This window comes from Poecilia formosa, unplaced genomic scaffold (genome assembly GCF_000485575.1).
Source record: "Poecilia formosa unplaced genomic scaffold, Poecilia_formosa-5.1.2 Scaffold633, whole genome shotgun sequence".
NCBI classification, from domain to species: Eukaryota; Metazoa; Chordata; class Actinopteri; order Cyprinodontiformes; family Poeciliidae; genus Poecilia; species Poecilia formosa.
This window is the reverse complement of record NW_006800572.1, coordinates 67,706-79,127: the sequence shown is the minus strand read 5'-3', so window position 1 is coordinate 79,127 and position 11,422 is coordinate 67,706. Positions and strand designations below refer to the sequence as shown.

General features: G+C 36.3%; 1 protein-coding gene and 1 long non-coding RNA gene across 6 annotated transcripts in view; both read left to right on the top strand.

Moving 5' to 3' along the window:
- ipo8 (importin 8) overlaps positions 1–11,422 on the top strand; it is a 69,527-nt gene that overhangs the window by 39,621 nt on the left and 18,484 nt on the right. For all 5 annotated transcript variants that reach the window (XM_016665912.1, XM_016665910.1, XM_007541795.2 and 2 more), the window contains 2 exons: positions 9,488–9,587; positions 10,085–10,161. In XM_016665912.1, coding sequence (XP_016521398.1) covers positions 9,488–9,587; positions 10,085–10,161 — 177 coding nt within the window. The remainder of the gene's footprint in view (positions 1–9,487; positions 9,588–10,084; positions 10,162–11,422) is intronic.
- Positions 626–2,781, top strand: LOC107834464 (uncharacterized). Its single transcript, XR_001660252.1, has 3 exons — positions 626–793; positions 1,111–1,280; positions 1,797–2,781. It is a non-coding gene; the product is annotated as an uncharacterized LOC107834464 (long non-coding RNA).

The following is an 11,422-nucleotide window of genomic DNA, read 5'->3' as shown; positions in this document are numbered from 1 at the left end:
CAAGAAAAGCATTCAGACTTTACTTATTTTATTAACTTTCAGCGCTGAAAGGAGACGCTTTAACATTACATCCGAGAAGAGTTTCTAAAAAAGTCTCTGCAGCGTCTGAGGAGAAGGAGGAGGGTAGCTGATTACATGGACTGAAGACACTCCCTGAAATCACACCATGTCTCTGTGGCCTGATAAGTTTCTGTTTCTCGTGAGAAATGGACCTTGGTGTCTAACAGAATCAAAAATGTAACTCTTTACTATGGGCCCTTTGTCTAACAGTGTGTGACTCTTTCTCGACCTTGGCAAAGCATCTCAACAGACTTCAATTAAACGTCGTTTAACTGGGACTCTAACCCTAGACAAAATTGTCTTCGTTATGACATTAATCTATACAAAAATGTCTTCGTTATGACAACTTGACATTAACCAAGAAAACATGATCTGACATAAATTTTATAAAAAATATTACCGATTAAACTTTAAAAAATAGCTTTATGTGGTAATATTATATTACTCTTCCATTTTGTTTAGTATTAAATTTCTTAATTTAATTGATCCTCAAGTTTTACAGCAAGATGTCTACAAAACACTTGTGAACTTTGCATTTGAAACATTATTTAAGGCTGTTTTAAGTAGTGCAATACACCATCTCCACCAATGAGAGGCAGCAGTGCACGAACAGGCGTGCAGTGTGTTGGTGAAGAAGAAATCTTCCATATTGTGGGGCCAACCTAACACAAGTTATAACGGCCAGACTTCCTGTTTAAAACGAAGCCGAAGTTTGATACCTAATACATATGAGGTATGTGTCTTATTAACTTTACACTTTCTTTGGGAAAATAACATTGACTATGTTCTCTTTCTTTGTAATGTTGGCTATGAACAATTCAAGCCAATCCTACCTTGCTGTAAGTTAATGTTAGCTAAAGCTATTAAACTCCATTACTGTAACGCTAGCCCTTAATATTATTTTAAAGACAGGCAAATAGGTTTTTCCCTCCAATTTTAATCTAGCAAATTAAAAGCTAATATGTTAGTCAAAGTTATCCTTTATGTGTATTATTTAGTAACTTGGCTGATGTGACACAATGCTTGTGTTCTTTGCTTTGGCAACTTTAGCCACATGAAGACCCAGGCTAGCCTAAGGACACATGGTGGGGAGGACAAAGTTGGCTAATGAAGACATGCTACGAGTGTGGAGGATGCTAATGAGGACCAGCCACCAGAGAAGGAAGTCCCTGTTTGACCAAAGAGAAAGAAGCAGATGAAATATTCCCCAAGAAAATTAGGTAAGTCATTTTTGTATTACTATTTTCTCCAGGTGAAGTGGAGTGGGACGGGCCAGGTGAGTGCGGAAGGGGGAGCAGGATCAACATTCACCAGCTGAGTTAATAAGTTACGTTTTAGACAACTCAAAACTGGTGTTAAATCTATTTATTTATTAGTAAACTTCTTGCGAATATCAATAAGTCAGAGTATCTGGTTGGAAATAATTTAGAATACTCATTAAGTGAAAAGATTCACTCATGTCCCTAAAACTATACATTAAATGATGCAATCTGAATAACAACAGTTTCAGTCTGTCTGAACTTCTGCCAAACAAATATTTGATCAGAATAATTTTGTTCAGCTTTAGTTAAATATGCTACTTGTGTTAAGAAATAATTGTATTGCACTTTATAACTAGACATTTGTCTGCCAGTCTACCATTCTGACAGTGTGCAGCAAGGGACATTTTTGGAATGGTTTTAAAATAAATGCTGAATTATGATGACATTGTTTTTTGTTTTTGTTCTTTTTTTAAGAGACCACAATGAATTGAATCATCACCGACTAAGAGGAGATCTCCAGAAGAGATTCACCAAGTTTGAATTCATGAAAAGGCTTTCGCCATGATTAACTATTGCAAGAACAGCTGTAATTTCTGAGCATTCTGGACACCTTCAAAGAGCTGCTGCCAGAAAATGAAGACAAGAAGAAGATCTCCTGTTTTCAGAGCATTACAGGAAGTCTACAATGAAGGAGATGGCTGACACAATCACAGCAAAAATTTTTACTGTTGAAAGAACCTAGTTTCTTAAGTTAAAGAATAAGTAATTCTGTTTTAGTTTTTCAATCAGTATTTCAGAGTAACAATATACTGACCAGACGTTAAACCCTCTGTTTGAAGAACAAGTTATCTTTTGTTTTATTCCAATATACAAAGGGTTTGTTCTACAGCTATGATGGTAGATATAAGTAGTCCAGTGTGTTTCACTTCACTTGAGGTAAGACTTAATATCAGTGACTCTGTTAGCATAGCATTTGACACTGTAATAACACTAAACAACATCTTCATAACTGTTGCTACTTGTTTCACTTCACTTGAGGTAAAAGTTAATATTAATGACACTGTAATAACACTTAATGACATTTTCATAACTGTTGCTACTTGTTTCACTTTACTTGAGGTAAGAGAAATTATTAACTATTAAATCATCTGACAGTGTAATAAAGATTAATATTTATTGTTGGTCCTATTTGTTTCGCTTTATTTTAGTTAGTGGGAATATTAATCGCTGTTTTGTTAAAGCTTTTGATAGTGTAATAACAATTAAATTATTATTACTACTTTTATGACATATTTATGACATGATTCTTGGTTAATGTCAAGTTGTCATAACAAAGACATTTTGAATAATGTTAACTTTGTATTAAAGGTGTCATGATTAACCAAATGTCACTTTATGACAACAGTCATAAATATTCATGAAGACTTATTCATGTTCATGACATGTGTTATGTCATGTTTATGACAGTGTCATGTCAGTCTTATTCAACCCCTTCAAATAAAGTGTTAAATAAACTGCAGCTTTAATTATGAAGCTATCAGGTACAGGACATAGTTTAATTCAGCCGCAAAGAGAAGATATTAGACAAAACTTGAACCAACCAGTGTACTTCAATTCTGTCTTTTCCTAGAAACTGAGGCTGAGATAACTTTTCTGATGTAATACTTTTTTGACCATCAGAAAGAGGAGTTAATACCGTCATGGTAGTTACCTCCCAGGAGACTTTAAATTGTGGATGGAAACCAGGCTGAAATCTAATATTCCGCACTGGTGGATGTAATTCCAGTAATCCAACAACGATTCTTGAACTTGTCTTGAGCAAAAGCCCCAAAAAGTAAACCCATTGTGAACAGAATTTTGAAAATAATTCAAATCCCCAACTCCTGGGATCTTGGCTGTCCCCTTAACTAAGCAAAACTCCAATCTGGCTTGTTTCAAAGAACTGCAAGATAAAATTCAACATTAGTCAACATTGGGAGCAAACATTGTCCAAAGAATCTGCCAGGAAACGGTACTTCCTCTGCTCACTCTTATATACAACTTGTAGTATAAAGTTTGGCGTACATGACTTCTCTGTTCAAGCGTTGATATTCACATATTGAGGGTAGTGACCTGTAATTATGCCTTCCTTTACTAGAACCAAACTCATTCTTCTGCTTTTGGTAATACATGTTTGCTCATTCTGGATTTCCCCCAGCCGTTTTTATGACTTCAATATTACCCTCTCAGTCACATTGCCTTTTCTCAGACTTTTTCCTTCACTATCCCCAGGGGTAAAGTAGGCGGGTACGGTAGGGTACTGTGTACCCCTAAAAGATTTAGCGGGGCTACGCAGTACCTGCAAGAGAGAGGAGCGGCTGTCTGCTGTAAAAAAATCAACGGGTTCACTGTGCAGCCATTAGAGCACCCACTAATCAGCTGTGACTGATTAGTTTTTCAAGAACTATATAAAACACCACTTAGTCAGTTAATAAATAACTTTTTTCCCATTTCATATTGTTTCTGAACTGTTCGTGCTTTGCTAGAGCAGCGGTGCAATATGTCGATCACGGAAGGTTTTGAGTCGATCTCGGCATTAGGTGATGAACTGAACGCCGCCAGGACGCTGAGATCAGCACGTCCTCCTCTGACTCGCTTAAAACGTTCATGACTTTATTAAAGAACAACAATAAAAAAAAAAGTGTTCAAATTAATGACCCAACAAAAATAATATTCTCAGTGATTATTGTTTCAACAAGGCGTTGCGCAATTCTGTGCGTTTTGGTTCCATTACCAAAATAACAAGCAGAGCAGGAGTTTAAATAAACTAATCAACCACCACTGTGTTCAGGGAGGCTTATTAATAATCGCAAAATAAATATCAAGCCTGCAAATCTGATATCGTATCGGACTAAATGTTTTTAACGTAACCTTGCTCGGCATGAGGAGCACAAGCGGTAAATGACAAAGACAGAGAGAGAGTAAAAAGGTGCGAGTGGTTTTGAGTTGATCACCTGTTCAGGTTATTTTACCTTTGTTGTGGGTCTTTACAGCCGCTGTAGTTTCTGAACGTTCAATAAATGACAAACTTGGACTAATTACCTCGTTAGTCTGTGAGTATACGTCACTCACAACAAACATCAAACACAGTAAATATGTTTCATTAAGTATTTAACAAACAAATGGCTTCTACCACGATAATTATGTGAAATTAAATTAATTGTCTAATTTAAAAAAGAAAGTTTTATTGCTCTCTGACATCTTGCTTTGAGCTCAGAGTCTGAGAGGCTTTTCCTCTATCAAACAATTTTTTTGCTTCTTATTTAGTGGAAATATTGATGTTGATGAGATTTTCTCCAAAATGATAACATTTTTCAATCTTTATAGCTCCACTGTTAAAAATGAGAATCCAACATTCACAAATGACAGTGAAATAAAATCCAGTCCAACATCTGGTTTGAGGTGATTCCTCTGGAACCTGTTGGAGGAAAAATATCCCAATTTCAGAAGATGAGCTTTTAACTTAACAGAGCTCTGTGGTTCCTCCTATCAGTATGAGAGTCAGGGTGAGGAGGCGCCATGTTAGGAAGATGAACTGGAAGCTGCAGGATCTTCAGAACAAACAGGTTATGATGCTAGGCTACTGATTATCCCTCTGTCTGGACAGAGGATCAATATAACCAGTTTAAAAGCTAAAATGAATGGTTATATGCCAGACATGGAAAACTGGGATGACTCCATGCCATGATGTTCAGGATTTAGGTCTCATGGCATCTCAAGGTGTCAACATTGCTGCCAGTGGGTTGAGGGAAATATGGCTTTATTTTGTAGCAATTCAAGAGCTAGTACCCCCAAGAATTTAAAACTACTTTCACCCCTGACTATCCCTATCATAATACTTATAGACACAATGCAACGTGATGTCACACATGCAAGATCCCGCCATCCAGCTCCCTGCTGGAGAGCAAACAATGGCTCGCCAACAATGTGTACCACTGGATTTAGTTGTCAACATAACACATTAAATCTTAAATGTACACATTATTTATGAATGAAAAAGGAACTCATCACTTTGGTACGAATTGTCAACACTACGACAACTACGTAACAAGGTCCAAAGTTAGTGTGGTGCATGTAGATTCTAAGCTAAAAAGTGGCGGACCGTTCTTTGCGGCCGTCGCGTAGTTCCATGGGTCCCTACACGAAACACCATGTTTCCAGTAATGGCCCTCAGTGTTGCAACCGCCTGGACATGTCCCACTAAACTATACTAATGTGATCCTAATATTGAAGTGATTAAACATGGCAGAAACATGACTAATAACAATGAGTAAAAACATGCCAAATTCAATGTGATTCTGAATAACGCCGATCAAACATGATTAACACATTGCTAATTAAAAGAAAGAGGAAACAAAGAAGTAAAGTAGCACCTGTGAATTTGCTAATACTCATTTTAACTAGATGCTGCTGTTTGTTTTGCAAAAATAAAACCCCTTTCCATTAGTATTATTTCCTTTTTTTTTTATTTAATTCCAAATTATTTGTAAACTTCCTGCCTTAGGAATTTTTAAGATTTGTAGTGTACTCGAAGTACATCTGTCTTGTTTTTTTTAATCCCCATTATAAAAAATAACTCCAAGAATAAAAAGTGTACCAAAACTATTTTAAAAATTTCATAATGATGAAGAGAATTTGAAGGAGCAATTTAAAAAAATTGTAGGATTTTAAAACTTTTTTTGGTGTTAATGTTGTACTGAAAAATGTTTAGTAAAATCCTCTAAATGTGCAGGCAGATAATTCTGCTAAAAATGAAATTTCATGTCAAAATATAATTCATTTGGGGGGTGCTGAGGTGGTGCAGGGGTTAAGCAAAACCCACATATGGAGGTCTTAGTACTCAACACTGCTGTCGCAGGTTCAATTCCGGGACTAAGTGAAATTTGACCTTGGGGCCCTCTATTTCTTCTATTAATGTGGATTGCTGCTATCAACAGTCAAGACAATTTAGATTATTCACACACCTGCTATAAACGTATTGCATCTCTGACAGTGAATTTTGTGACGGACTTGGCCAAACTAGCTAACACTCAGACTGTTGGCGAGGACAGAATTGCAAGTTGGATGCAAGTCTTGCTGAGACTCTCAGCCCAGCTGAGGATTCCAAAACTCACTAACGGGATGGAATCGATCTTGGAGAAGTTGCTAGTTTTGGTTCTGTGAAACAGCCACACCAATTTGGATAACTGGGAAGTGAGACTTTAGGGGAGATTGAAATTTAAGATCTTTCCAACCTGAAACATTCTGTATCTGAATTGGCTTTTCCTGTGTTGCCTTGGAAGGGCTACATATTTCTAATCTCCTTGAAGATATGTAAACATAGCACTCCTTCCCACCTCACCACCTCCTGTTATCCATGCAGCTGTGGAGGTGAGCGCTCCCAAGGACATGCCTTGATAACAGCATCACACCGGACTTCTTCGGGGGGTCTGAGTAACAGTTTCATGGCCCTATGTTTTGTCTCTCTGTTTTGTCCTTTGTGTTGTCTGAATGTTGCCATGTTCCCTAATGTGTCCTTTCCTCTTTTAATTTTTATTCCCCTTTTATTATTTAGAAACTGTGGAGTACTCACTTTTAACCCAGAAAATGAATTAGAACAAACTTAGAATCCAGAAAAACAACTTTAAACTGTGTGTAGCACATTATTTAGACCAATACTATACTTTTTAGATTATTCTAGTTTATCAGTATTCTTAGAAATTGTGGAATAATTTTCACAAAAATTAAATTAAAGATTTTAGCTCACACTTTAGCTTATTTTTAGAAATTCTGGAGTACCGGTACTCACTATTTAGACCAACGTCATACTTTTTGATTACTATGCAGAGATACTTCTGTTCTTGCAACCCAGAAAATGAATTAGATCAGAGGATACTTACCTATACTTATCTAGCCTGAACAGGAATATCTAGTTTATGTAATGGATCAACATTATTAGATTCTTCTTTTTTTATCTTCTTCTTATTTTGCTCTTTCCTTTGGTTTGTTATTTTGTTTATATTTCCTTTCAATTCCTGTAAAGCACTTTGAATTGCCTTGCTGCTGAAAATGTGCTATATACATAAAATTACCTTACCTAGTAGCAGTTCCACAATTTTTTTTGATAAACACTAACTTAAGAAACATGAAAGCAAACCTTTATCTTGGCTTTTTTCTATTTGTCCTCTTTCTTTTCTCTCTCCCTGAAGGATAGGTCCTTTTTTGCTACCTTGTTTTGCTAACTTATCTTCTACGATGCTGTGGAGGTTTGGAAGTGTTCTGCACATTGAACGGCAACTCATATTACTGGTGAAGCGTGACCTACTGTAGCCACCAGAGGGCCTCCAAAAGCAATTTGTTTTTAAATTTTTCTCTTTGTCCATAAAAATAATGATTTCTACATACATTATCAAATATATATTATTGTAAAAGCAAATCACAACTTTAAAATGAAATTGTGTGTTTTTGTTTTATAATGACAGAAATCTTTACTAAAAAAAATCAGTTCCATTTTGGGAGTCCCTAAGTGGCTCCGGGGCCCAAATTGGCTGCTTAGTTCAGATATGCCTTGGGTTGGCCCTACAATGAAGGGCCGTACATTTTTCTAAAATCATATCGCTCACCAGTAGTTTTGCTAATTTCTTAAAAGATTTTCTGTTTAAAATCAGGGATGAATTGAGATTTTAAATCTATAGAAATAAAAGGCATATTTGTAAGTTTCCTTACACTTATCCATATTTTGATTATAAACAAAATGCTTGCTATCTCTCCTTGCTTTGAAAGTAGTAAAGAAAAATACTACCTTTATTAGCTATAAGTTAAACAATAATGATTTCAAACTTTTACAGCGTGTTTCAAGACCATTAAGACACCCACAATAAAATCAGTCATTCCCATTCACACATATTCACACTGATGATAGTAAGCTGCTGGATTACAACAACAGCTTCAGCTTGACAGAAACTGGTTGAAGGAAATTAGATATTATAACTCATAAATTTAGATTTTTCAAAGAGTTATTGAAGATCGTGATGGCTGTTGGCAGGAAAGATCTTCTGCAGCAGTCTGTACTTCACTGAATCTGAAGAAGCCTCTGAATGAAGATGCTCTACCTTCCCAAGATAGTCTCTTGAAGAGGATGGTCAGTGTTATCCATAATTTTCTTGATCCTATTAAGAATCCTCCTTCATCACTATTTCCAGAGGTTCCAGTCATCCCCTGAACAGAACAAGCTTCTTTATCAGGCTATTGAGCCTGTTTGGGTCTCTGGTTCTGATGCTGCTGCCCCAACAGATGACAGAAGAAGAGATGACACTCTCAACAACAGACTTACAGAAGATCTGCAGCATCTTGCTGCAAACCTTGAAGGATCTTAGCTTCCTCAAAGAAGCACAGTCTTTGAGGACTGCATCTGTCTCTTATAGATGCTTCACTGTTGCGTCTCCAGTCTAGTCTGTTGTCAAGGAAAACACAGAGGTATATTTGTAAGTTTCCTTATACTTATCCATATTTTGATTATAAACAAAATGCTTGCTATCTCTCCTTTCTTTGAAAGTAGTAAAATCTTCTTATTCCATGATGGAAACAGGAGGAACAGGTGCAATCCTGTTCCTCTTGAAATCAACAATCATCTTCTTTGTTTTGTTCATATTTAAGATGAGATGATTGTTCTCAACAACACAAATGTTGCTTTGACATCCACTTTCACTTCAAGATTGTGACACTGGTCATCTCCCCAAAAAGAAAATTTCTAAATATTTTTATAAGAGGTTAATTTTTTTTTTTTTAAACATGGTTACGTTCTTCCTTGTAGGCTGCTGAGCCTTATTCTAATTTTGAAACAACACTATATGCACATATGTTTTTTGACATATTTTATACCTTCTTGCTTATAAATAAGCATGGCAGGCCAAATTGGAACCTCACTGAGGTCATGGTTACTTGAAGTTTCCTTGTTTGTTGTGCTTTTGCAAGCCTTTTCCGTGCATTTAAAAAATATTTATATTAAACATTAAACATAATATTATAATTTTATTCCTATGACCATCACAAAAAAGCTTCAGGCTGTGCATTTTTTTTGTTACTTTATTCCCCGGTTCTGAATGCAGCGTTTAGTAAGGATCCATAACAACCTTTATCTTTTTCAGACTATATGCCAAGAGGTCATCTTCCCTCTAATGTGCTACAGAGATGAGGATGAGAGACTGTGGCAGGAAGACCCCTATGAGTACATTCGAATGAAGTTCAGTGAGTGTTCAAACATCTAGACTTGACTGTAAAAATATGATCATTTTAACACACAGATAAAATATGTTAAAATCTGATCATTTTGTTCATTGAAACCTACCATTAAGGTTAACTGATGGCGTGTGATTGTAGCATAATTTGATTTCACCTCTGTATTTTTATTCAATGTGCATATGCTATGAGTCTCCGTTTACAGCAAAACCAGTAATACTACTACTACTACTAATAATAATAATAATATATTTTATTTATTGGCCTTTAGAACTTTAGATCTCAAAGGGCACAAACAAAACAAGCAATTGTAGCGGATAAAAATACTTCAATAAATGAATAAATAAGAGATTAAAACCAACATCTAAAAAAATGAGAAAAAAAAAAAAGTTTAAACCTCAGAAAATAAATGTGTTTTTGTTAAGCTTTCAGTTTGATTCGATCCTGCTGCTCTGCTGTCTCTAGCTGATCTGGTTGTTTTTTTCTTGTGTATTTCTTTATTACAGACATCTATGACGACCATTCTCTTCCAGCAACCGCTGCACAGAGTCTCCTGTGTAAAGCTGCTCGCAAGAGAAAAGAGGTCAGGAAGATTGTGGGCCTTTGGTGCAAATATTGCACAGTTCAGGTTGGCCTGGTAAATGAAGTAACTCCATAGACATTTTCAGTGATTTTAGATAAAGCTGAAGAGGCAATATTGACAATGAAATTAAGTGCTGTAAAATAAAGATACATGATCAAAGAATACTTGGTTAAAGCTACAGTAAGTAACTTTTATGAAAAAAAAAAATGTTTTTTACATATTTAATAAACCGGTCACTCTGAGAGTATAGCATAAAACAGATGATCTATACAAAAAATCAAGCTCCTCTGCCTTCTCCCAATGCTCCCGGTACTAACTGCAGAAATACACCACTCTGTCAGAAACTACCAATTATGGCCAGTAGTTGTTTTTCTGCCATTTGTACATTAAGCAGCGTGTACACAGCATTGATTGTCAGCGTTAAGACCTTCCTCCTATCTCTTGATTGGTTGACTGGCAGTTATTTTTGCAGATTGCAACAGTAGCTAAGAGAGAAGGTGAAGCTTGACTTTTTTTTCCATAAATTATCTGTCTCATACTATACTTTCCCCACATAGTGAAAATATGTAAAGAACAATTTTTTGCTCAGATGATGGTGGTAGGAGTTTGTCCCTCAATTGGTGGGTTGCTGGATCAATTATCACTTTGTCTGCCTGTCGTGTCCTTGGGCAAGACAGTTGCTTGCTGGTGGTCAGAGGCCCCTGTGGTGTGGTGCGTGGCAACCATGCCTCTGTCAGACTGCCCCAGGATCGCAATGCAGTAACATTTGAATGTGTCCGTAAGTCGTTGAATGACTGAATGTTATGTGAAGCACTTTGGAGTCCTCTGGAGTTGATAAAGCGCAATGCCAGCCAGCTCCTATTTATAAAAACTACATACTGTAGCTTTAAAAACACTAAAAATATTAAAAGAACTATAATAATATATCACTTAAAAATAAGGAAAATTTTAAATACAAATTTTAGATCAATTAAATACCAAGGAAAGGGTATACCATGACTTTTTTCTTTTTTAATAGAAACTATAAAGACAGATCACTATTGTTCATGTAATGCAGTCTTTCTCAAACTGGTGGTCTGTGGGCACCCCCTAATGGTCAACGAGATACTGCATATAAACAACCATCGTTGCGCTGAGAAATGCATGCTTACCGAGAATTGCATTCCTTGTCACAGGTACGCGCATTGCTCTAAACCAGTGGTGCCCAAAGTGGGTCCTCGAGGCCCGGCATCCTGCATTTTTTAGTTCTCTCCCTGGTTTA